At 42.0% G+C, this 27,977-nt stretch overlaps 1 protein-coding gene across 3 annotated transcripts in view; it reads right to left on the bottom strand.

The window, feature by feature from the left end:
• Nucleotides 1-27,977, bottom strand: part of LOC117512002 (partitioning defective 3 homolog) — a 1,323,734-nt gene that overhangs the window by 544,481 nt on the left and 751,276 nt on the right. For all 3 annotated transcript variants that reach the window (XM_034171933.1, XM_034171942.1, XM_034171950.1), the window contains exons 13-14: nucleotides 18,940-19,128; nucleotides 16,944-17,114 (exon numbers count right to left, since the gene is read on the bottom strand). In XM_034171933.1, coding sequence (XP_034027824.1) covers nucleotides 16,944-17,114; nucleotides 18,940-19,128 — 360 coding nt within the window. The remainder of the gene's footprint in view (nucleotides 1-16,943; nucleotides 17,115-18,939; nucleotides 19,129-27,977) is intronic.

Genomic DNA, 27,977 nt, shown 5'->3' with positions numbered 1-27,977 from the left:
TTAGTGATTTTCCAGTCAGGTGGGGATTTGAACCAAGATGTTCTGGTCTCAAGCCCAACACCTTAACCACGAGACCATCACGTCCCCTGACTGGCATTCATGACTTTACTCCTTGAAGAAAATGTTTCTCCATCATCTGTTGACTGTGTTACCTCAGACTGCAACACTTCAATGCCTTAATTTCCCTTTACTCAGGAATGGGGTCTGTCTAACGGTCTTTGTGCAGTCATGAAATTGAGTCAAATGCCACATGATGCCAAAGAGGCGCTCAACTGCCACCAGGAGCTTCCAAGGTGCGCTTGGTGTATTCTCACAAACCACCATGATCGCAATGCTTGCCATGAAGTGTGAAGCTGCCCCTTATTTCCGCAGAAGAGTTGCCAAGCCAAGAAGACTCACAAATACCGCACAGGCCACATAAAAACACCTCACAGAGCACCCCAAGCATGGACAGCCCACTTAAAATCACACCACAAATTTTCAATAATATTCAGGTCTGTGGACTGAGATGGCCATTCCAGAACGTTGTACTTGTTCCTCTGCATAATTGCCTTAGTAGATTTTGAGCAGTGTTTAGGGTGGTTGTCTTGTTGAAAGATCCAGCCCCGGCGCAACTTCAACTTTGTCACTGATTGATGAACATTGTTCTCAAGAATCTGCTGATATTGACTGGAATCCATGTGACCCTCATCTTTAACAAGATTCCCAGTAACTGCACTGGCCACACAGCCCCACAGCATGATGGAACCACCTCCAAATTTTACTGTAGGTAGCAAGTGTTTTCTTGGAATGCTGTGTTCTTTTTCAGCCATGCATACTGCCCCTTGTTATGTCCAAATAACTCAATTTTAGTTTCATCAGTCCACAGCACCTTATTCCAAAATTAAGCTGGCTTGTCCAAATGTGCTTTAGCATACCTCAAGCAACTCTGTTTGTGGTGTGTATGCAGAAAAGGCTTCCTCTGCATTATAGCATCATACAGCATCTCTTTGTGCAAAGTGCGCTGTATAGTTGAACAATGCAAACAGACACTATCTGCAGCAAGATCATATTGTACGTCTTTGGAGCAGGTCTGTGGGCTGACCACGACTGTTCTCACCATCTTTCGCTGCTGCTTATCTGAGAATTGTCTTGGCCTGCCACTTCGGACCTTAACTAATATTCTGCCTGCGGTCTTCCATTTCCTCACTATGTTCCTCACAGTGGAAACTGACAGCAAAAATCTCTGAGATAGCTTTTTCTATCCTTCCCCTAAATCATGATGTTGAACAATCTTTGTTTTCAGATCATTTGAGAGTTGTTTAGAGGCTCCCATGTTGCCACTCATTAGAAAAGATGCAAAGAGGGGAAACATTTGTAAATGGCCACCTTAAATACCCTTTCTCATGACTGGATTTGCCTGTGTAAGGAGGTCAAGGGTCAATGAGCTTACCAAACCAATTTTGTGTTCCAATACACACACGCACACATGCACACGCACACGCACACACACACACACACACACACACACACACACACACACACACACACACACACACACACCTTCAACCGCTTAGTCCAATTTAGAGTCGCGGGGGGATGGAGCCTATACCAATAGTCATAGAGTTCGAGCTGGGGTACACCCAGGACAGGATGCCAGTCTGTCACATGTGTTCCAATAATTAGTGCTAAATGTATTCAAATTAATAAAATGACAAGGGTGCCCAAATTTATGCACCTGCCTAATTTTGTTTAAATAATTATTGCACACTTTCTGTAAATACTAGAAACTTCATTTCACTTCTCAAATATCAGTGTGTTCTGATCCAGACAACCAATGATTTATAAAGGAAAATAATGAACATTATCAGGGGTGCCCAAACCTTTGCATACAACTGTATATATATACACATTTGCAAAAAGGAAAAAAAATCATGTTGTCATTATGGGATGTTTTGAGTAGAAGTTTGAGGGAAAAAATTATTTTTGGATTAAGGCTGTAACACAACAAAATGGGAAAAAGTGCTGTGAATACTTTCCAGATGCACCGTATGTCACACTGCATTGCATGTAGAGTTGGGATGCCAAAGGAGGAAGGGAAGAAATCCAACAAGAACTGTAGATCTGCAACATTTAGAATGGGTACTGCAGCAAGTACTGACATGATCTCTCCTTGAAGGTAGATCATGTGGACATTTTATTCCTTCATGATCAAATACTGTCACATCACACAAATGATTTTGTCATTGTTTTGGGGGTTTTCATCAGTTTTCCAAGAAGTGATGTCTGGACATCCCCACTGCCAGCTGAAATTAAATGAATGATACTGAAAAAAATAAGAATATGGAATAGGAGTTAATATTCTTGAGTCGGTTACACGTTAGTGGAGGTATATGCTGTGATGAGTTGTGCTCTACTTTGCCATTTGTTTTATCATCATTTACTGTGAGACAATTCAGAAAGAGATTAAACAATATGTAGGTTGCAAATCAGTAATTTAAAGCCAGTTACAAACCTAAAAACAGAAAGCCATAAGTTAAATGTTAACACAAGCTCCTGGCAGCTACAAACACCCCCATTTCTCCCATCTCCACTTTGTTGGCCAGACAGATATGCTGGGAGTCTGCGCCAGTTTGCCACTGTCACCCAGCCGAATGAGAGTGAGCACTGGAGGCCACCAATGAAATTAATCAGATCCATCACTGTCTGCAGGGGAGAGGAGCCACACACCACAGTCTAATACATCAGAAAGGGGACCTCTGAGGGAGCAGCAGCGAGTCCAGGATGCCCTGGTCCAAGAAAATGACACTGATGTTATTGCTACTTGATCATTTGTACAAAAGAATAATTACTGCTGTTAAGACAAATCAGTGTATTTTTTCAGCTCTTTTTGTTGGCTGTAAACTTACATATGTGAAGAACCTAAATACACTTAGCAGGATATAGTTCAAAAGAGGAACTATCTTGGAAATGTGAAATGGACTGTGAAATGGTCTGGGTAGCCTCTTCACACATTTTCTCTTCATCACACACCCACACCCACACCCACACCCACACACACACACACACACACACACACACACACACACACACACACACACACACACACACACACACACACAGACTTCCATTTATTGCTTCAGGTCTCTCAGAGCCCCGTGTGCTTTCCACAGGATTTTGGAGTGGATCTGTACAAAGAGACCCTCTCAGTGTCAAAGACAAGTGTTTTAGTAGGCTGCTTCACATTGATGATGGCTTATGATTAAACCCATATCTGAGGTGGAGAGCCTTTGCTGAGTGTCCCTTTACCTTGGCTATAATCACTATTTTTTTTGACAACCTTGGAATAGAGAACAAAATGTTCAAAACTAACAAGGCAGCACGTTGCACTGTAATATGTTTTTATGCAATAGAAACCATGAAGACCTATATGAGACTATATACGAGGTCTGTTAGAAAAGTATCAGACCTTTTTATTTTTTTCAAAAACCTGATGGATTTGAATCACGTGTGCTTGCATGAGCCAACCTTGAACCTTCGTGCGCATATGTGAATTTTTCATGCCTGTCGATTGCGTCATTTGCTGGTAAGCAGCCTTTGTGTGAGGATGGGTATTGTCTCTCATCGTTTTTTCTTTGCAAGGAAATGGCGGAACAACTGGAGCAGCGCGACTGCATCAAATTTTGCCAGAAACTGGGTGACAGCCAGGTGGAAATCATTCGGATTATTCAGACATCTTTTGGTGACGATCCTATGGGCATCACACAGATTAAGGAGTGGTACAACCAGTTTAAAGATGTCCACACAACGGTGGAGAGCGTGCCGCGCTCCGGTCGGCATCAACATGGTGAAATGATCAGATCATTTCCAAAGTGAACGCTGTGGTGATGTGGGAACGTTGTGTGACTATCCGAGAAATTGCGGAAGAGGTGGACATCAGCATTTTTTCAGCACATTCCACTGTGACAGAAGATTTGGCCATGAAAAGAGTTGCAGCGAAATTCATCGACACGAAGCTGATGGCGCAGCAAAAGCACCACCGTGTTGAAGTCTCACAGGACATGTTGTGACATGCCCAGCTCGTCCACAATTTCTCAGATAGTCACACGACTGAAAAGCCACCGAAAGCCGTCTTAATCTTCCGAATGGTGGAAGAGCTGGGCATGTTACAACATGTCCTGTGAGACTTCAACACGGTGGCGCTTTTGCTGCGCCATCAGCTTCGTGCCCAAGCCATCAGCATGAATTTCGCTGCAACTCTTTTCAAGGCAAAATCTTCTGTCACAGTGGAATGTGCCGAAAAAGTGCTGATGTCCACCTCTTCCACAATTTCTCGGATAGTCACACGACGGTCCCACATCACCACAGCGTTCACATTGGAAATGATCTGGTCATTTCAGCATGTCAATGGCCGACTGGAGCGTGGCGTGCTCTCCACCGTTGTGCAACCATCTTTAAACCGGTTGTACTGCTCCTTAATCTGTGTGATGCCCATAGGATCGTCACCGAAAGCCGTCTGAATAATCCGAATGGTTTCCACCTGGCTGTCGGCCAGTTTCTGGCAAAATTTGATGCAGTCGCGCTGCTCCAGTCGTTCCGTCATTTTCCTCGCAAAGAAAAATGCCGAGACAACACCCGTCCTCACACAAAGGCTGCTTACATGCAAATGATGCAATTGACAGGTGTGAAAAAATTCACGCATGCGCACGAAGGTTCAAGGTTGGCTCATGCAAGCACACGATTCAAATCCATCAGGTTTTTGAAAAAAATAAAAAGGTCCAATACTTTTCTAACAGACCTCGTATCTACTGACAACAGTCGACCCTTTTTACATCGTGCTTCAATGTAACAGTCTCAGTATGTCTTGCCTGCTTTGCACTTGAGGTGTAACAGATCAAAGAATCCACAGTTGATCAGACCATTGTTTTTAGTCATAGTAAATCCCTTCGGCTGCACCCTTGTTTGCACTCGGGGACACCACAGCAAATCCAAGGTGGATCTGCATGTTGAATTGGCATAGGTTTTATGGCGAATGCCCTTCCTGATGCAACTCCACATTACATGGAGAAATGTAGCAGGGGGATGAGCAAAGAAAAAAGAAAGGCAAATGTGCCTTTGATTTCCATTTTTAAAATGAACATGAAGAACAATTAAAACTGAACTTTTGCCCATGGACCTGAATGAAATCAAAATGCTCAATGACATCCTCTTGTTAGGTACTGAAGTGCCCAGAACAACTTGTGGCACCATACCTCATCTTGCTACAGCCTGGCAAAGCAAATATGCTGCACAGAAAAAGTCATGTTTTGCAGGAGTTCCACCTATGTTCAGCTCAGTGAGCTCAGATGGAATGGAGAAAACTACCAACGTGATCAGTAAAATAAATGGAGAAATTCTGTGCACACGCTCCATTTTCATGTTCATTCACAGTGATTTGTTCCACAGCAAGGATGGAATCTGGGGCTCGATGCACGTTGAACGTGGCATAAACCAGCAGCATGTACATTTGGCGACAGAAGCTGTTTGTTTTTAACAGGTTCCATTCATGTAAAAACAAAGCTGCTTCTCTCCGCTCGCACTGTAAATTAACTACATGTCTGCACTGAGATTTACACAATTATTACTTAGAAAAAAAAGTCACCATGACAATAAATTTATATTTTGTGATATTATGTTATTCCGTTATACCAGTCAGTGTGCTTGCTTTGCTTTACCAGCTATGAATGTGCATTGTGCATGCAAAATCAGATGTCAAACGTGTATTAATATACAAATATACACAGTCCTTCAAACATACAGTGTGCCACAGCGCACTGTGTGTGTTTTAACTGCTCTGGTTCTGCATATACCCCACATTTGATTTTTTTTTTTTTTTTTAATTATGCCCCAGATAGTCAAGTGATTTAATTGGTCACTGCTAATTTGTTTGAAATGGTGCAATAGCGTCTCTTCAGTGGCTGAATAATTTATTCTACTTTATGGTGTTCTATTAATAAATTGTCACACGTTTAATAAATTTCATTTTGGAAAAGTAATTTGAATTTGATTTTGTTTTCTGTCAGCATTCTCCATAATCTTGCTCTTAGCATTTATACTTAAGTGACAAACCTTGATCTCTCGGTCCATGTTTCTGGTGTGCTCACCTGCTTGTTTTTCTGTGTGCATGCTTGATTTTGGGTGGTGGGCATGATGCTCTTCTCTCCCTGTCTCTCAGTTTTCTTATCTGTGCAGCTGTCAGTCATCCACTTGTCATCCCAGCTGTCAGTGGTTTTCACTTCACCTGCCATTCATATCCTCATTACCCAGCTGTATATAAATCCTTTCACAAACCACCAGTTCATTGGTTTATTCACCACAGTCATTGTGTTTCGTCAGCTATCCACTCCTCCGAATCATCATCTCCATGGTCTGGTCCTGCTCACTGCTTTTCTGTTTTCTATATGCTGTTCCCTATATGCTCTCTTTTCTGCTCAACCACTAACTTTTGCTCCATGTTCTGCTCAGCCTACCAACAGAGGACCTCTGGAAGACTCACTGTACAGTTGCCCATTGGTTTCTCTCACGCTGAGGCCTTGTTGCTCCTCCACCATGGTCAAACACCCACACATTTATCTGTTCAGCATTCACCTGATGTCACTTTTGCATCACTCTATATGCAGTAGTTCCACTGAAACAGTTCCTTAAAACATAGGATTATTTGCAGAGCCTAATCAAACAGCATAACCCAACACTTAAGATACCTCTATGCTGTGAGCTTTCCTGTTCCTGTTTACTTTTCTGGTCACGCTGTGTATGTGTCTAATAAAACCGCTGCCTCTTCCCCTGTTGAAAGAGAGACAGCAGCTCTCACTACTCACAATATACCCGTTGACTTTTTTCAATATAGCATATGGCAGTGACTTTCTAGAAATATAACAATAATCATACTGAGAAACTAAAAATGCCTCTGAATGAGAACATGGTCAAACTACAATACACATAAATCTGGCTTTTCTCACTTTTACAACTGTTTGACTTGTTAAAAGTCTTCAATTGCTGACTTTTACTCAGTGAGGTGGGGGTGGGGTGTTGAAGAGGAGTGGCCGAGGACAGAAGCTTTGTTTATGTGCTGAAGTCTGGTGCAAGTGTGAAATCTAATTGCAGAAAATTAATTCATAGCACCTTGAACTTCACTTAGGTCGTATCACTGTTTTGTGATAAGTACTTCATTTACCATTTCATAGAACCAGAATAGTCAGACACAGGGTGTGTTAAATGTGAATTCAACTGTTTGTATGTCATGCTTTCTCAAAGCAACCTAAGCGATTTCTACACACATGCATGTAAGTAGCAACCTTACTGTGGAAACATGATGTCTGTTTATGTTTGCAACAATGTGGGAAAACCAGGATTATTCTAACCACTAGGGGTATTCTTTGTGAAACTAAAGTCTGCAAAACATTCATCTCTTGAAAGAACCATTTAAAAGTTGGGTCTGATTTATGATGAACAAATGTTTTGTTGATGAATTTTACAATTAATTAAAACAAAAGAACAACAACAAAAAAAGAACTGTATCACACTGTATCATCCTGTGAAGCTCTATGCTTCACTAGGCTAAAGCTACTGTAGATAAGGAGCAAATGTGATAACCATCCAATGTTAATGCTTTTGTTAACCTCATAAATATTTTATGAACTATGCATAATATCAAATTCTTCCGATTGAGGAGGATTGTAGATATCCCTCCGCTCAGTGCTTTCAGGCTGCTGCAGGCAGCGGAGGAGGGGGAGACCCGCTGCTGCTCGGTGACAACAGAGACTTTCAATTTCAGTCGCCAAACATCAGAAAAATCTCCAGTAATGCCAGGAAAAGTACCTAGATTTGTCCGTAGTCACTTTTGAGAAAATAAGTCAGCAAGATTGTCGCCAATCGCTGATTGAAAGTCGCCAAATTTAGCGAGAAAGTCGCCAAGTTGGCAAGACTGAATGTAAACCCACTCTACGCGAACTCACCCGTGCACAGCCCTGTACCGAACCAAACGTTGCATCCTGAATATATGCATATATATATATATATGAAAGCTGACCGTGACACTATGAACTATGCACAGCCATAGTAATTATGCAATTGACACCAAACTTGCTATGGTGACTGGTGACACCAAGGGGGAGGTGACTGGGGCCCTTAGGTTGAAACCATACATGCACAAACACACACACACACAGTCAGCCTTATATATTAGATCACCGGAACCCTTATTTTCGCAGTTCATGTGGTACTCAGGTCAGGTAGCAAGCATGGCACTTTACCTACAACGTGCACTTTAATTACAATCCGAACAGGCCAGCACGTGCTGCATGCGAGTTAAGGTGTATTTTTTTCAATTCAAATTCAAATTTATTAATTTATATAGCGCCAATTCGCAATGAGTTTGCACAGCATAATAAATACAGAGAAAACTGAATTAAAAATTTAAAAACACAATAAAAAGACAAAACCATAAAAGAACACAAGAATAAAAACACATCATAACACATGAAAACTAATGATAAAACAAGGAAAACAAATGAGTCTTTAAACATGATTTAGAAGTCTCCACAGTACCCGACTGTCGTATGTGTGCCGGGAGATCGTTCCACAGAGCTGGGGCACAGTAAGAGAAAGCTCTGTAACTGGCAGACTTTTTTTTCACCCTTGTAACACATAAAAGTCCTGCACCCTGCAAACGCAGGGCCCAAGCTGGTGCATAGGGGCTTACCAGGTCAGCCAAATAGGGAGGTGCAAGTCTAGGGCTGAAACGATTAGTCGAGTAATTCGAATAATTAGATTACAAAAAATGATCGAGGCAAATTCTGTGCCTCGAAGCTTCGTTTAATGTTGTAGTACATATGCCAGGCCTGTGTGTGGTGCTGTAATGTCCCCAGAAAAACAAACAGAAGAAGAAGTAGAGCAAGCGCTAATCAAATTAGCACAAAAACTACAGCTTTCCAACGCGACAAACAGAGTGAAATAAAGCCTTTTAGGAAAAAGACAGTCCACGCTGATCATCTGAAATAGCTTACTGTGCATTTAAAGCAAAGCAGTGTGTTTGTTTTATTAAAAAAAAACAAAAAACAGTTTGGTCCGCTGGCCGCTCTCCGCGCGGCGGCCGGCTGCTGCCTCTCTCTGCCCATTGTGAGCGGCTCAGCTCTGCCCTCACACAGCTCCGTCCCGGACACAGTCTCTGGAAGAAGTCCACTCTTTCTTCTGTGTGACTCACAATGAGGGTTTCGCTTTTTAATTTTCGCTTTTTTGGGCAACACACAATGCTTCACAAACACGGTAACTCAAATAAAATAATAATAATAATAATAATAATAATAATAATAAAAACAGTGACTGCGAGGCTGCATATTCAACCTCCAGGTGAAAATGAAATGCACTGACTGATTCACAGAGAGAGAGTTAAAAAGAAATTCATGGAGGGACGCAGTCCACCACCTTAATAAATCAATAAATAAATGAATAAAAATGGTTAAATTTTACAAGTTGGGGAAAACAAAAAACAGAAAGCCACAACCCATCATCATTTCAGCAAAATGTCCAGACTTTGGCTGAGCTCCTGACACCAGGAAAGATCCCAAACTTGTAAAGATGTGAAAAATAAATAATTACCCAGGAAAACAGAAAGGGATACACTAAATTTGACAATCTCCGTGATGACGCAGTGACATTGTGCCATTACTTAGGGAGAGCCCTGGACTGTTAATGTTTTAAAACGCAAAAGTACTTTTTATCCGATTACTCGATTAATCGCCAGAATAATCGATAGAATACTCGATTACTAAAATAATCGAGAGCTGCAGCCCTATGCAAGTCCATGAACAATTTTATAAGCGAATAACAGTACCTTAAAATCTGATGTTGCAGTGACTGGAAGCCAGTGTAGGGATGCCAAAATGGGTGTAATGTGGTCAAACTTTCTGCTTTGTGTCAAAAGTCTGGCAGCAGCATTTTGAACCAGTTGAAGACCCCTAATACTGGACTGCGGTAAACCAGAAAATACAGCATTACGATAATCCAATCTAGAAGAGACAAATGCATGAATCAAAGTCTCAGCATCAGCCATAGACAGGATGGGACAAATCATAGCTATATTTCGCAAATGGAAGAAAGCAGTCCTCGTAATGTCTCTAATGTGGAGTTCAACAGACAGCGTAGGATTGAAAATTACCCCAACATTCCTCACTTTGTCCGTATGATGTATAACACACGAACCTAAGCTTGGTGCTAGCTGATCAAATTGATGCCGATACCTCGCTGGACCAAGAACCATCATTTCAGTCTTATCAGAATTTAAAAATAGAAAGTTACTAGACATCCAACTTCTCACTGATGCAAGACAATATTCACAAGATTTTATGTGAATGAGATTACCAGCAGTTATCGGCATGTACAATTGGGTGTCATCAGCATAGCAATGAAAGACAATTCCAAAACGCCGCAGTATATTCCCAAGGGGTACTACATAAAGGGAAAAAACCAGGGGGCCTAAAACAGATCCCTGCGGAACCCCAAACTTCATGTCCCTAAGATCAGAGGAAGTGCCATTGTGCAAAACACAGTAAGAATGACTGGTCAGGTATGATGTCAACCATGCAAGGGCAGTTCCAAAATGATTCCCCAGCCTATCGAGTAAAATATGATGATCCACGGTAAATGCAGCACTAAGATCCAACAGCACCAAGACTGTAGTGGTATCCGAGTCCATTACTTGCTAAAGGTCATTCACAAATATAGTAAGTGCTGTCTCTGTGGAGTGATATTTTCTAAAAGCAGACTGCAGTGGCTCAAAAAGATTATTCTCAGTGAGGTGATTCACAAGCTGTTGCAAAACAACTTTTTCCAGGATTGTAGAAGAAAATGATAGATTTTATATCGGCCTATAATTTTCAATACACTAGGGTCGAGATTGGATTTCTTAAGATATGGTTTAATCACTGCAGACCTGAAACATTTAGGAACAGATTCGGAGGTTAGTGAGAGATTTAAATTTTCCAGCACAGTCGGTCCGAGAATGGGTCATAGATCCTTAAATAGTTCTGTTGGTATGGGATCAAATAAGCAGGTTGTGCTTTTTGTAGACATCACAAGCTTCTTCAGTGCACCTAGCGAGATACCATCAAAATCTGTAAATCTGGGTAACACCTCAGTGATAGCATCCACCTCCATAGCAGGATGCAGTGGTTGGACCAAGGCCTACTGACATATGCTCAACCTAATATCTTCAATTTTCTTCTCAAAATACTCCAATAAGTCCTGTGCTGAAAAGGGAGAGTGAATAACAGGTGGCCATCCATGAATGAGAAATGCTACCATTTCAAACAAAAACTTTGAGTTCTGCTTGTTTTTATTGATCAAATCAGACGCTTTATAGCCAGAAGTGCATGCTTATAATCTAAGATAGCATCACGCCATGCACGGTGGCACACCTCTAATTTGGAATGCCATTTCCATTTCAAACCTGTAGCCTTCTGCCTGAGGTCACACAAGTAACAACTGAACCAAGGCGACTGTGCCTTGGTGTGGCCTTACAAGAGGAGGTGCAACCTTATCCAGTGTAGCCTTACAATTAAAATGTACCTGCACACTATGCACACCCTTAAGGCTATGAAATTGGGCTATTAGTAAAAAAAGTAGAAAAGGGGGTGTTCACAATAATAGTAGTGTGGCATTCAGTCAGTGAGTTCGTCAATTTTGTGGAACAAACAGGTGTGAATCAGGTGTTCCCTATTTAAGGATGAAGCCAGCACCTGTTGAACATGCTTTTCTCTTTGAAAGCCTGAGGAAAATGGGACATTCAAGACATTGTTCAGAAGAACAGCGTAGTTTGATTAAAAGGTTGATTGGAGAGGGGAAAATGTATACGCAGGTGCAAAAAATTATAGGCTGTTCATCTACAATGATCTCCAATGCTTTAAAATGGACAAAAAAACCAGAGACGCGTGGACGGAAAACAACTATCAAAATGGATAGAAGAATAACCAGAATGGCAAAGGCTCACCCACTGATCAGCTCCAGGATGATCAAAGACAGTCTGGAGTTACCTGTAAGTGCTGTGACAGTTAGAAGACGCCTGTGTGAAGCTAATTTATTTGCAAGAATCCCCCGCAAAGTCCCTCTGTTAAATAAAAGACGTGCAGAAGAGGTTACAATTTGCCAAAGAACACATCAACTGGCCTAAAGAGAAATGGAGGAATATTTGACTGATGAGTGTAAAATTGTTCTTTTTGGGTCCAAGGGCCACAGACAGTTTGTGAGACAACCCCCAAACTCTGAATTCAAGCCACAGTTCACAGTGAAGACAGTGAAGCATGGTGGTGCAAGCATCATGATATGGCCATGTTTCTCCTACTATGGTGTTGGGCCGATATATCGCATACCAGGTATCATGGATCAGTTTGGATATGACAAAATACTTGAAGAGGTCATGTTGCCTTATGCTGAAGAGGACATGCCCTTGAAATGGGTGTTTCAACAAGACAATGACCCCAAGCACACTAGTAAATGAGCAAAATCTTGGTTCCAAACCAACAAAACTAATGCCTCACAGATGTGAAGAAATCATGAAAAACTGTGGTTATACAACTAAATACTAGTTTAGTGATTCACAGGATTGCTAAAAAAGCAGTTTGAACATAATAGTTTTGAGTTTGTAGCATCAACAGCAGATGCTAGTATTATTGTGAACTCCCCCTTTTCTACTTTTTTTTACTAACAGCCCAATTTCATAGCCTTAAGAGTGTGCATATCATGAATGCTTGGTCTTGTTGGATTTGTGAGAATCTACTGAATCTACTGGTACCTGGTTTCCCATGTAACAATAAGAAATATACTCAAAACCTGGATTAATCTCTTTAGTCACATAGCACTACTATTATTCTGAACACTACTGTATGTATATATATACGAGGGCTGTCCGTAAAGTATAGGTCCTTTTTATTTTTTTCAAAAACTATATGGATTTCATTCATATGTTTTTACGTCAGACATGCTTGAGCCCTCGTGCGCATGCGTGAGTTTTTCCATGCCTGTCGGTGACGTCATTCGCCTGTGAGCACTCCTTGTGGGAGGAGTCGTCCAGCCCCTCGTCGGAATTCCTTTGTCTGAGAAGTTGCTGAGAGACTGGCGCTTTGTTTGATCAAAATTTTTTCTAAACCTGTGAGACACATCGAAGTGGACATGGTTCGAAAAATTAAGCTTGTTTTCAGTGAAAATTTTAACAGCTGGTGAGAGATTTTGAGGTGATTCTGTCGCTTTAAGGACTTTTCACAGTGCGAGACGTCGCGCAGCGCTCTCAGGCAGCGTCATCAGCCTGTTTCAAGCTTAAAACCTCCACATTTCAGGCTCTATTGATCCAGGACGTCGTGAGAGAACAGAGAAGTTTCAGAAGAAGTCGGTTTCAGCATTTTATCCGGATATTCCACTGTTAAAGGAGATTTTTTTAATGAAAGACGTGCGGGCGGATTGCAGCGTCGGCTCGCAGCCGCCGCGACGCTCCGCCACAGGAAAAACACCTCTGTTGGAAGCCTTGAGGACAAGTTGGAACATCTCCAGCTGATAAACAATTTCTCATATACTCACTCCACTGAAAGCCATCAAAAGCCAACTGGATTTTAACAAATGGTTATCAACACGGAGGTGTTTTTCCTGTGCCGCCGCGCCGCATCGGCTGCGTCCCGACGCGCGGACCCGTCCGCACGTCTTTCATTAAAAAAATCTCCTTTAACAGTGGAATATCCGGATAAAATGCTGAAACCGACTTCTTCTGAAACGTCTCTGTTCTCTCACGACGTCCTGGATCAATAGAGCCTGAAATGTGGAGGTTTTAAGCTTGAAACAGGCTGATGACGCTGCCTGAGAGCGCTGCGCGACGTCTCGCACTGTGAAAAGTCCTTAAAGCGACAGAATCACCTCAAAATCTCTCACCAGCTGTTAAAATTTTCACTGAAAACCAGCTTAATTTTTCGAACCATGTCCACTTCGATGTGTCTCACAGGTTTAGAAAAAATTTTGATCAAACAAAGCGCCAGTCTCTCAGCAACTTCTCAGACAAAGGAATTCCGACGAGGGGCTGGACGACTCCTCCCACAAGGAGTGCTCACAGGCGAATGACGTCACCGACAGGCATGGAAAAACTCACGCATGCGCACGAGGGTTCAAGCATGTCTGACGTAAAAACATATGAATGAAATCCATATAGTTTTTGAAAAAAATAAAAAGGACCTATACTTTACGGACAGCCCTCGTATATATATATATATAAATATATATACATATACAACGGCTGAGTGGATCCTTGTCAATTGATTGGTTAGTATTGCTTAGTATATTACATGCCATGGATTAACCCTCTGGGGTCCGAGGGCATTTTTTGGACAGTTCACTCACTTGGCATAAATGTTTTATTGTTGCTGTTAACAGCTCTCCCTGTATCCCACAATCAAGTTTTATGTCTCTTTTTTTCAGGACATGTGTTTTCAGAATATATATGTTTTTGTTGTGTTTTATAAGTGTAATAAAGGTTTACAATCAAAAATAGGCAAGGAAAAAATAAAGCGAAAAATAATTTTCCACACACATTTATTCAAAACACACAGCAAACTATAATAAATAGCTGTTTTTACACTTTATAAAGGTAATTTGAGGTCTTGTGTTTAAGACTGTACAACAAAAAGATTCAAACAATAAACACAAATGCACATTTTGAACAATACATAAAAATGGTCTATGTGTTTTGTTGTCCATTGATATGGTAAACAGTGCTTTACGCAGAGAAAGCAACAGAGTTATCCAGTAACATTCACATGCAAACTAGTGGAGCAATCCTGATAGTTACACACTCTTTGTTTGAGCACGTGAGATTGTCATCAGAGGCTTTCCGTGTGCTAGTGCTTTCACTGATTACTGTGCCTAATGGCGCAGGGCGCACTGAGTATGTACTAATAGTATGTACTCATTGGAGCATGTAGGGGGCCAACTAGTAACATATCACTCCTGAAAACGATCTTTGGCTTTTCACGTGAGGTAAATCTGCCCTACGATTGGATTTTGGAAAACCATGTGACGGTGAACTAATTCCGATTGGACACTCACATTGCGCACGTCATTACACAGCTTCTATGAGGAGTACAAAGATGGCCGATGGCCGGCTCGAACGTCCACGGAGTTAACTTTTCAATGAAGAAAAAGTAAGTTTCTAGCTCATATCATTCAAAAGTTATTTATAATTTAGTAAAGCTTGGTCTTAGCTGTCATATATGATGGCGTCAGCCCCAGAGGTTTAATTCATCTCATTTGTGCTGCATTGCATTTAGAGTGCAGCTTGGTTCCATTTACAGTGCAAATTTGGTTCTGTTCTGTATGTTTGGTACCATTGCACTCTGCACGCGTATATATATATATATATGTATATATATATATATATACACACACACACACACACATGCATGTCCTCGTGCACGGGTGCACACGTAATCGCGCATGTGCGCACGTCCTCGTGCATGCGCGCACACATGCTCATACACGCGCGCACACATGCTCGCACACGCACATGCATGCGCACCAACGCACACTCAAAACATCCACTGTGCTGTCTGGAGGCTGTTAACAGGAAGAAAGAAAAGCTGGACTAATTTTTGACGTGATTTTTTTTTCACTGCATTGAGGACGTACACAGTCTTTTTTTGGTAGTACACGCACGCACAAGTGCCGACAAGGCTGCGTGTGTGCACGCACGCGAGAGGGACAACGACTCTCCCAAGACATAATTTGATTGAGCTAACTGACGCTGCTAATTCTTGTAAGACACACACACACACACACAAATGGAAAAAATTCACTGTGCTGTCTGGAGGCTGTTAGCCGGAAGAAAGAAAGACAAGCTGGACTCATTTCTGATGTCATTATTTTTTCGCTGCATTGATGACGTACACAGTCGACTGAGCCAGTTGTGTATGTGTGTGTGTCTGTGTGTGTATGCAGCATCAGTTAGCTCAATCAAATCGTGTCGTTGGCCCCTGCACACGTGTGCACACACACACAAAATCCACTCCGCTGTAAGCCTTCTGGATGCATGAAGAGCTGTTCACATGAAATGCTGATGTGATTTTTGGCTGGACTGAGGAACTACACAAAGTCTTTTTTTTTGTTTGTTTGTTTATGGAAGACCGAAGTCAGTGCACAACATCACTGGACTACACGTCACAATCTGGACTTTAGCAGCGGTGGAACACCAAAATGTAAGTCTCTTTTCTGTTGTGAATAAATTAATAAAATTTCAAATGACAAGGATCTACTTTAGCCATTATATAAAACAAATAATGCATGTTTTTACATTCTTTCAATGGAACCAATATTTAATTCATGAAATATTCGTACCATTGAACTGATAAACATTTATATATATATATATAAACACGCAAACTTCTTATCGTCCGAATATGAAAGCTGCTGACGGCTCGTAGTCTGACTTGTTCGCTTCACCTCCATGAAGAATTTGCTAACAGATGGTCTGGTTGTTAGCTGGTAAAAAGCTTTCAATGTGTGTTTTTTCAGATGCTTTTTAGAAATTTACGGAGTACGTTCGTGTCTGACTTGTTTTTTTTTCTAATCACATTTTTAGCTTGTGGTTTGTAAAGAAAATACACGTTTCGGACTGATTGTCATGGAAACCGGTTGGATATGGGAAAATATCGGACTGGTAATCAGCCAATCAGTGTGCGCGTCGCGTCGCAGCCATATAATAAAATGACATATTCGTTCTTATTTTGGTTCTGAAGAGACAGTCAAAGCTATCTCCTGATATAGTGAAATTCTAGGTCAGAAAACTCCTCCTGCACTTCCTCCTCAAACACCTTCAGGTGTGACAAATTAAGCCACAGTGACACTCTACTTGGTGTACTATCAGAACCAGGATGCTTTCTCTCTGACTGACGAGTTACCTCATTTTGCTTGGCCACCCGCCGTGCTACGACAAGCTGGATCATCCCTCGCTTGTTGCCTTCTAATGACATGGATTTTCGTAGTGTTTCCATGGCATCCTGGTTGGTCATCCCGAGCAATGACTCCCCGTTGACGGCAATGAGCTGGTCATTAACCCGCAAACGTCCATCCTGCAGAGTAACACCATGTGGAAAAACAAAGTTTGCTCAAAAACTGTTTAAATCAAATTATCACAATAACCACTGAATAGACTGCTGGGGGCTTTCCCATGATGCACCCAGTGTTTCTTTTTATTCACCTTATTTTATTGCTGGAGGTTTCTTCCTGTTAAAAGGGAGTTTTCCTTCCCACTGTCGCCAAGTGCTTGCTCATAGGGGGTCGTTTTGACCGTTGGGGTTTTTCTGTAATTATTGTATGGCTTTTGCCTTACAATATAAAGCGCCTTGGGGCGACTGTTTGTTGTGATTTGGCGCTATATAAATAAAATTGATTTGATCTGATTTAGCCTCAGGAGTCTCATTTCAATTATGACTTAGATCCATTCGTTCATTTTCTATATCCGCTTACTCCAATTAAGGTAATGACATATGGCATTGTCCAAATAATTCCCTACAAAGAATCGGAAAAGAACCATCATTTCCATTTATTTTGTTTTGATTATTTTCTCGAATAAATTAGATATTTTAAAGATGATAACAAATATTTTCACCCTTTGATTTGTACACTGTATGAAAACAAATGTCCTTAAAACATCCAACATTCAAGTGGTAATATTACTATTGCATAATGTATTACATAACATTGCTGCCCAAAAGGAAGTTGTCAGAATATGGTATGATATGGGTAAAAAAAACAAAACAAACAAAAATAATGACCAAAGTTTGAGCTTGAACAGAAAATATTTAATCACAGCTCCATGACTGAGTGAAAGATGATTCTCACACCAGAAACAGATCAAATCAATGGCCAATTTTATAATGTGTCTTCCGGCAAACTGTAAAAATATAAAATTTCACATCATCAAGTTAACAAAATCCTTCTGTATGCAATTCCACCATGAAGCAGTATAACAGGTGTTGCAACTGAGTAAAGCTGCACTATGCATAGTTTATCCAATCACAGAAACATAGAACTCATGGGTGTCTTGGTGGCGTCCTTCACGAGTCTCCTTCTTGTCTGATCACTCAGATTTTGAGAACTACCTCCTCCAGACAGATTTACTAATTTCTTAATGATTCATGGCAAATTCAGTGCCTTTACAACGTTATGCATCCATCCTCTGACTTGTCTAAAGAAAACTGGCTGTCAAAGTAATGAATTGTATTAACAACTATACTTAGATTTAGTTTGTCCAATTACATATGCCCTTTTAAAATGGAGGGACTGTGAATGAAAATGGCTGTAATTCTGAAATGGTTCATGGGATATTTTTGCAAAATCCTTTCAAATTACAGCTGAAAGTCAGCACAACAGGAACATCTTGATGGTTTCATTTCCACTCCACGGTGGTTTTGCACATAGGCAAAATTGCTAAACACACACACACGCACTATATATATATATATATATATATATATATATATATATATATATATATATCCGACAGGCGTGGAAAAACTCACGCATGTGCACGAGGGTTCAAGCTTGTCTGACGCAATCACATGTGATTCAAATCCATATGGTTTTTGAAAAAAATAATAAGGTTGGATACTTTTCTAATAGACCTTCGTATATATATATATATATATATATATATATATATATATATATATATATATATATATATATATATATATATATCACTGTCTATCTACTTATGGCCATGACTGTACTACTGCTACTGCTACTACTACTACTACTACTACTACTACTGCAATAGTAGTAGTAACACTCAGCATAATGCTTTTGTTATTCTAGATGTGTCTAGGATTTACAATGAGAAAAGCTGTGCTAATTGTTTAATTAAAACTGTCATAGTTCTGAACAGTTACTTGCCTTGCTGGCAGCACCTCCATTGATGATGGATTTCACAAAGATACCCAAGTCAGCATGGTTCTTCTTGGACTGGATACCCTTGACGCTGACCCCCAGACCAGCTGAGCCTGAGTCATTCAGGGGGATCTCAAACATCAAGAACTCTTGGGTCCCATCAGGGGTTAACATCATGTCATCGTCACTGGGTTGCTAATGGTATTCAAGAAAGAAAAATGGAGAAATATCACTGTGAAATGGATTGTGTTTTAAACCAATCCTCAATAAAATAACTATATTTCAAGCATGTAATGGCAAGTGAATAAATTTATCATTACTGGTACATTACATCATTGGGGTTTTTCTGTAATTATTGTATGGCTTTTGCCTTACAATATAAAGCGCCTTGGGGCGACTGTTTGTTGTGATTTGGCGCTATATAAATAAAATTGATTTGATTTGATTTGGTAAGTGACTATATTTAAAAGTTGGAGAAATGAAGATGCTGAAGCTGATCTTAGGCCTCTTATTGGACTGTTGTGATGAGCAAACTACCTTCCAAACTTTCTGCAAAGGTCCACAGAAGCCTAATACAGCAAACAGAAACACAACCTCTTCGTTCTTTGCAACTTTAACTTTGCAGAAAAGGGACCAAAAAAAACAAAGTGCACCAAAAATTGATAGAAGTGTGCTGATGGTGAATGACAACAAAATGGAAAGCAGGCAAGAGACAAGATAACAATGGGCAAAAAGATGAGAGCAAGAAGAATGGATAGCAATCACGTTACATATCTCAAGGCTGTCAGCGTCAATTGGCCATGCTGTCTACCGAGGCAGTGCTAATTTCTCTCCATCATCACAAGCTCAGTGTCGGAACACCCAGTATACCATAGAACTTTGATATTGCCAGGTAGAAATCTGATGTTCAAAGAACAGTGGTTTCCTTTGAAACACATTTCTATGAAGCATAATTTGTGACCTGTAAAAACTATGCAATCCAAGGCCTGTTATTGAATATGACCAAAGAAGGATTTACTGCAGGGTTGCTCCTGTAGATTCTCAAGTGTGGTGCAAAAAATGGGTTATTATAGCCATGGGAGAGGTGTGAGAGGGTACTGTTGAGTGCCGAACATGCAGCGTGATCAATTCAGCTGGAAAATAGTCCACCAAACAACCACTCCAGCCGCTTTTCAAACAATTTCCACGAGTCAAACAAAGGTCCTTAGAATGAATGAATGAGAACTGAAATGACAATAACAGCTCAGGGGCTTAGTGGTTAGCACTTTTGTCTTATAACAAGAAGGTTACAGGTTTGTTTCTGACCTAGACATTTGTGGGTGGAGTTTGCATGTTCCCCCTGTGTTTGGGTGGGTTTTCTGTGGGTGCTACAGCTTGCTCCCACTTCCAAACGCAGGTGTATTGGTGAGTATAAATTAACCATAGGTGTGAGTGAGAGTTTCAAATGTGTTTGTCTGCCTATGCAATTGTGCTCAAAAGTTTACATATTGTGGCAGATTTTTTTTCAGAAAATAGGAATGATAACACAAAACTTTTTTGCACTCATGGTTAGTGGTTGGGTGAAGCTATCTATCTTCAAACAACAGTGTTTACTTTTTTAAATAATAATGACAACAGAAACTACCCAAATGACCCTGATCAAAAGTTTACCTAATCCTGTACTTAATACAGTGTATTGCCCCCTTTGACATTAATGACAAGTTGGAGTCTTTTGTGGTAGTTATGGACGAGGCTCTCTGATGGTAAAGCTGCCACTGAATATGTCTTGGACTTTATTTACACCAATTACAAAGAAATACAAACAATATGGCACTCTATGGTAAATCTGTATGGAGTAGACTGTTCTCAAAAAATGAGTGACTGTGCAAGAAGGAGAAGAGTGAGGAAAGCCACCAAGACACCCAGACAACCCAAAAGAAGTTAGAGATATATGTGGCTGTGATTGGAGAAATTGGCACAGTGCATGCTTTGCATTTTGTATCACCAGTTATACAGCTTCATGATGAAGTGGTATAGAGTAGGATTTTCTTTAAAAAAAGACCTGAAAGTTTAGGTACAAATTCTGAGATGCAAGCCTAGATTTGATCTGTTTTGGTGAAAGAATATCCTGCGCTGCTCTACTCCTCAATGAAGCTAAGAGCGGTGCAAAAATGCAAAACTTGAACTGTGCACAATTTCTCCAAACACAGCCATATAAGGAGAAAGTAGCTGCAAGCATTGCTCAGGTGTGATTTTGGCCCATTCTTCCACACAGTTTTCAAATCTTGAATGTTCCATGGATGTTGTCTTTGAAGTGTGATCGTTAATTCTTTCCATAGGTTTTCAACTGGATTCATGTCAGGTAATTGGCTGGGCCATTGCAGCAGCTCCATTTTCATTCTCTGAAATTGAGAGTTTCCTTGGCTGTGTGTGTTTGGGTTATTGTCTTGCTGAAATGTTCACCCTTGTTTCAGCTTCATCATCCCAGCAGATTTTTAGCAAGAATGTCTCGGTAAATTTTTCCATTCATCCTTCCTTCAATGACATGAAGATTGCAAGTGTCGTATGCTGAAAAACCACCCCACACCATGATGTTCTCTCCTCCAAACCTTACTGCTGGTATGGTGTTTTTGGGCTGATGTGCAGTGCCATTTATGTTGTGTATTATGGCATCCAAAGAGTTACATTTTGGTCTCATCTGAGCAGACTATATTCTACCAGTATTTCACAGGCTTGTCTAAATGTTGTGCAACAAACATTACATGAGTTTCAACATGCTTGACCTTCAGCAATGGAGTCTTGAGCGTGCATACAGGCCATGGTGGGTGAGTGCATTACTTAGGGCCCCTTCACACATAGTACGAATAAGTACAAATCAGGGCAGTCACGGCAAAACAGCTCGTATGAGCAAACCACGAAAACATCGAGCGGACATCGGGAGGGACACGTGGTCGGGCAGGCGTGAACGATCCCACTGCGATGATTTCGTGCACGAGCATGCATGAGCGTGCAGGAAACTGTCACAGTGGGAATACAGTGTGAGCAGCTGGAGCATGTGTAACCACATCATCAAGCTGCTGGGATTCAAACCTGTAATTTACAAAAGCGCTGATTGTCAGCCAGAAACTTTACCACTGCGCTACCATCGCTGTCCTATAAAAGGTGCATAAAATGCCTGAAATCAAAAGGAGATAAACGTATAAAAAAAACACACACACACACACATACGGTACTATTAAAAAACACTGCATTTTACTGAATCCCTCTTATCGAGCGGACAATACAAGTATGAACTGTCTGTTCCTCTGTAGATGACCCATGGTCATAGACGTACAGTCATGAAATGACATGAATGAAGCAGTGCACTCTTATCATGTCCACATCTGCTGGCCCGGCATGTCCAGCCAGTAAGTAGCCAACTGGTAAGTAGTTTAGTACTTATTAATATACCTGTCCTGGCTGTGGTCTTTGTGTTTGTAGTGTGACATGTCCTGTGCACTGAGCCTTCATTTGTGTTTCTGGTCAGTAGCTGGGAAGCACCTCCCTGTGCTGTGGCCCCGCATGTGTTCATGTCTGTCCAGACATATAAGCATTTTATGCAAGTTTGCCCCGCTCCCACACGCCACATGCATCGGGGTGAGCACGGGGGGCACACATATGCCACATGTGTTTCGGGGGGGGGGCGCAACACACGCACACGTGTGCGAGACACATGCACCACATGTGTTGCTTTTTGCAACGCCACAGTCGTGGGGGTACTTAGACAAATTTCACATATAGCTAGAAGGTGATCATCTGCTGACTGTTTTCATGCTAACAGTGCATATAGCCACGCATTTTTTAAGTGTCAGGTGAGTGGTGTTAGATGTTCGTGTGTGTCATCTGGAATCTGGCCGACACCTGCCACACTCTGTCTTTTAGCCGTTGGAGTGCGCAAATATTTGTAATGACACATGTACTAGATGTTGGAGGCAGCTTCGAGTTTTCACGAATAGCATACAAGTCCTCCTTCATCCACTAGTCAACTTCAATCATGTTATGCGTGAAGAGGCCCTTATTGTTTTCTTTGAAAAAATTGTTCAGTTGCTCCCTACAAGTGGTCCTTCTCTCTTAGACAACTCTTCTGATAATTCTTTTCACTCCTGTCAGAAATCTTGCAAGGAGCACCTGGTCATGGCTGGTTTATGGTGAAATGATGTTTTTTCGACTTCCAGCTTATGGCCTTGCTGTGCTCAGTGGAACATTCAGAAGTTTAGAAATCCTTCTGTGACAAATGCCATCAAAATATTTTGCAACAATAAGGTTGCTAAAACATTGAGAGAGGTCATTGCTTTTACCCATCATGAGATGTTTCTTGTGTGATACCTTGGTAATGAGACACCTTCTTATAGGCCATCAGCTGGGACTGAACCAGGTGATATTAATTTACACCGACAAGGGGCAGGATTGTTTTCAAATTGCCTACAGATTTCATCTGATGTCTTGCCTTTCTATGACTTTTTGCACCTCCCTTTCTTCATGTGTTCAATACTTTATCCTGTGTGTTTTTTAAATTTATTTATATGTTACTATATATATGTTATTACTTGGGTTGTTACTGACATCTGGTGCAAATTGCTTGTCAGTCACAGTTTTAGAAATGTATTTCCTGAGAAAAATGGTGACATGCAAAATACTTATTTTACTGTAAGAATTTAGTCATTACTATCACCGAATCTGAAATGATAATTTCTTTTTAAAAAGTCCAACAAAAAGAGACATCAGCAATTCTGTTTACATGTGTCAAGAAATGCAAACAGAACAGATACATATTGATGGCAGTTCCATGTGGACCTGTTGTGTTTCATTTTATATTGCTGCTAATATTCAAATAAGGAAAACAATAAAACATAAAAGTAAAAAAAAAAAAAAAAATCCTTCCACATTACCTGGATAAGAGACACACAAAGCTGAAATTCAAGCATGACCTGCCAGTTGCTTATGAATTAGTATTGTTTAATAGAGCAAAGTGGGCAGCAGCATGTAATACAGAGAAAGAGAAAAAATGTGTGAGAGGCACATGCAGACAGTGTGAGACAGTGAGAGAGACAGAGAGAGAGAGAGAGAGAGAGAGAGAGAGAGAGAGAGAGAGAGAGAGAGAGAGAAAGCAGTCAAGATGATGTTGAAAAAGTAAATAAACAAAAAAATCTTACTGAACATTTACATCAATAGCATCGTCTTATCAAATGGACTAAGAAACACTTTCATTTCATTCCAAATAGAATTTTGGTTGGGTTTGTCCATGTCTTTTATTGACTTGGTTACATGGGGGCTTTCTGCTTTTCAAAGCAGTTAGTGCCCCTATTTTCAAAGGAGATGGTTTACTGTTCAAGAGCACCCCTGCCTATTCTAATGAGGAGTTGCTCCATGTCTGTTCATCATGCTGCAAACTTCACACAAGTAGAGTTCATCTTGAAGAAGTTTCCTTCAACAAACCTCAGGAGCAGCTGTTCAGCACAGATGAAGATATTCAATTCATCCTCTCCACCACACATTCACGCACACACGCACACACACACACACACACACACACACACACACACACACACACACACACACACACACACACACACACACACACACACACACACACACACACACACACACATCTTCATTCAGTACATACAAGATAATGATTGCACAAAGACGAGCCTGCTCCTCAGGAAGGTTCAGAGAAGCACTGAAACACAGTGATTGGTCAGATTGTACTGTATGTGCGTACTTATTACCATGGTAGCAGATGTGCACGAACAATACAGGCAGTGAGAGCAATCAACCCCAGAAACCTCTTTAAATAGACTCATATCAATACACACAAAATGCACACACCCAGCCAGATGGATGGCCGCCAGGTGTGCGCCCTTCACAGCTGCTTGGATAAAAAGAGAAGCAGAGGAAAGAGGGGACAGATAGAGCTAAAGGTGTTTCTTTTTTCCAAGGCATTCTTTTTTCCAAGGAATTATTAGGATGCAGTGGTGCATTCAGGTGGAAGCTCTATTCAACTCTCTCCGAATGAGCCCCTATTCTCCCACTGACCCTCCTATCTGCCCCTTCCTTTCTCTTCCCTTTTCTTCTCTTGCTTTCAGAATGGAAGTACACCTGTCAGTACAACGTGGCCAGTAGGATTTGTTCGCCAGTGAACCATCAGTAAATTCACAGCTCCAGAATCCATTTAATCACACAACATTTCAACATGTCCACTTCTATTACAGAAATCACAAGCTCTTGTCGGAAAATGACCCTCTGGTTTCTGTCAGAGCACCAAATTAAGTGGACAGAAAGGAAGATTACTTATCAACTGTAAATGCACTGAATTTGTTTAATTGAAAATGGATCATGGAATAATTTATATAAACTTTAACAGCTCTCAGTAGGGGTGCAGCTAATAATCGATACATTTTTTTGAAGTAACAAATACAACAACATCGATACATAGACCCCAGTCAATCATTATGTACTATGGAGTCAATGTCGGCATTTTACTGTGGTGATTCAGTTGAATTAAGGCCACACGGTGGATTAGTGGTTAGCACTGTTGTCCCACAGTGAGAAGGTCGTGGGATCACTTCCCACCTGTGGCCTTTCTGTGTAGAGTTTGCATGTTCTCCCCATGTTTGTGTGTGTATTCTCTGCATGGTCTGGCTTCCTCCAACATTTAAAGACATGTGTGCTAAGTGAACTGGTGACTGTAAATTAACCATAGGTGGGCCTGCAGGTGTGAATGTGTTTGTCTGTCTACATGTGGCCCTGTGACAGACTGACGTCCTGTCCAGGGTGTACCCCGCCTCATGACCTATAACTGTTGGGAGAGGATCTACTCACCAATGACCCTTGCCAGGGGTATCAATGAATGAATTAAGCTTATTCCATCCATCCATCCATCCATCCATCCATCCATCCATCCATCCATCCATCCATCCATCCATCCATCCATCCATCCATCCATTTTCTTCCGCTTTATCCAGAGTCGGGTCGCGGGGGCAGCAGCTCAAGCAAAGCCGCCCAGACCTCCTGATCCACACACACCTCCTCAAGCTCCTCCGGGGGAACCCCAAGGTGTTCCCAAGCCAGCCGAGAGATATAGTCCCTCCAGCGTGTCCTGGGTCGTCCCCAAGGCCTCCTCCCAGTGGGACGTGCCCAGAACACCTCTCCAGCGAGGCGTCCAGGGGGCATCCGGAAAGATGCCCGAGCCACCTCAACTGACTCCTTTCGACGTGGAGGAGCAGCGGCTCGACTCTGAGCTCCTCCCGAGTGACCGAGCTCCTCAACCTATCTCTAAGGGAGCGCCCAGCCACCCTGCGGAGGAAACTCATCTCGGCCGCTTGTACTCGCGATCTCGTTCTTTCGGTCATGAGCCAAATCTCATGACCATAGGTGAGGATCGGAACGTAGATCGATCGGTAAATCGAGAGCTTTGCCCCCCTACTCAGCTCTCTCTTCACCACGACGGTACGATACAGCGACCGCATCACTGCAGATGCTGCACCGATCCGTCTATCGATCTCACGCTCCAGCTGTCCCTCACTCGTGAACAAGACCCCGAGATACTTAAACTCCTCCACTTGAGGCAAGGACACTCCACCGACCTGAAGAGGGCAAAGCACCTTTTTCCGGTCGAGAACCATGGCCTCGGATTTGAAGGTGCTGATTTTCATCCCGGACGCTTCACACTCGGCTGCAAACTGCACTAGTGCACGCTGAAGGTCCTGATTTGACGAAGCCAACAGAACCACATCGTCCACAAACAGCAGAGACGAGATTCTGTGGTTCCCAAACCAGACCCCCTCTACACCCTGGCTGCACCTAGAAATTCTGTCCATAAAAATAATGAACAGAACCGGTGACAAAGGGCAGCCCTGGCGGAGGCCAACGTGCACTGGAAACAGGTTTGACTTACTACCGGCAATGCGAACCAAGCTCCTGCTGCGGGAGTACAGGGACCGGATAGCCCTTAGCAAAGGACCCCGGACCCCGTACTCCCGGAGCACTCCCCAGAGGGTGCGCCGAGGGACACGGTCGAATGCCTTCTCCAGATCCACAAAACACATGTGGACTGGTTGGGCAAACTCCCATGAACCCTCGAGCACCCGATGGAGCGTGTAGAGCTGGTCCAGTGTGCCACGACTAAGACGAAAACCACACTGCTCCTCCTGAATCCGAGGTTCGACCATCAGTCAAATTCCTCTCCAGTACTCCGGAATAGACCTTACCGGGGAGGCTGAGGAGTGTGATCCCCCTATAGTTGGAACACACCCTCCGGTCCCCCTTCTTAAACACAGGGACCACCACCCCGGTCTACCAATCCAGAGGCACTGTCCCCGATCGCCACGCGATGTTGCAGAGGCGTGTCAGCCAAGACAGCCCCACAACATCCAGAGACTTAAGGTACTCAGGACGGATTTCATCCACCCCAGGAGCCTTGCCACCGAGGAGCTTTCTAACCACCTCGGTGACTTCGGCCTGGGTAATGGATGAGTCCACCTCCGAGTCCCCAGTCTCTGCTTCCTCTTTGGAAGACGTGACGATGGGATTGAGGAGATCAATCAATCAATCAATCAATCAATTTTTTTTATATAGCGCCAAATCACAACAAACAGTTGCCCCAAGGCGCTTTATATTGTAAGGCAAGGCCATACAATAATTATGTAAAACCCCAACGGTCAAAACGACCCCCTGTGAGCAAGCACTTGGCTACAGTGGGAAGGAAAAACTCCCTTTTAACAGGAAGAAACCTCCAGCAGAACCAGGCTCAGGGAGGGGCAGTCTTCTGCTGGGACTGGTTGGGGCTGAGGGAGAGAACCAGGAAAAAGACATGCTGTGGAGGGGAGCAGAGATTGATCACTAATGATTAAATGCAGAGTGGTGCATACAGAGCAAAAAGAGAAAGAAACAGTGCATCATGGGAACCCCCCAGCAGTCTACGTCTATAGCAGCATAATTAAGGGATGGTTCAGGGTCACCTGATCCAGCCCTAACTATAAGCTTTAGCAAAAAGGAAAGTTTTAAGCCTAATCGTAAGAGTAGAG

The sequence above is a fragment of the Thalassophryne amazonica genome, chromosome 1 (genome assembly GCF_902500255.1).
Source record: "Thalassophryne amazonica chromosome 1, fThaAma1.1, whole genome shotgun sequence".
Lineage (NCBI taxonomy): Eukaryota > Metazoa > Chordata > Actinopteri > Batrachoidiformes > Batrachoididae > Thalassophryne > Thalassophryne amazonica.
The sequence above is the reverse complement of the archived record's forward strand: the minus strand, read 5'-3'. Positions and strand labels throughout refer to the sequence as shown.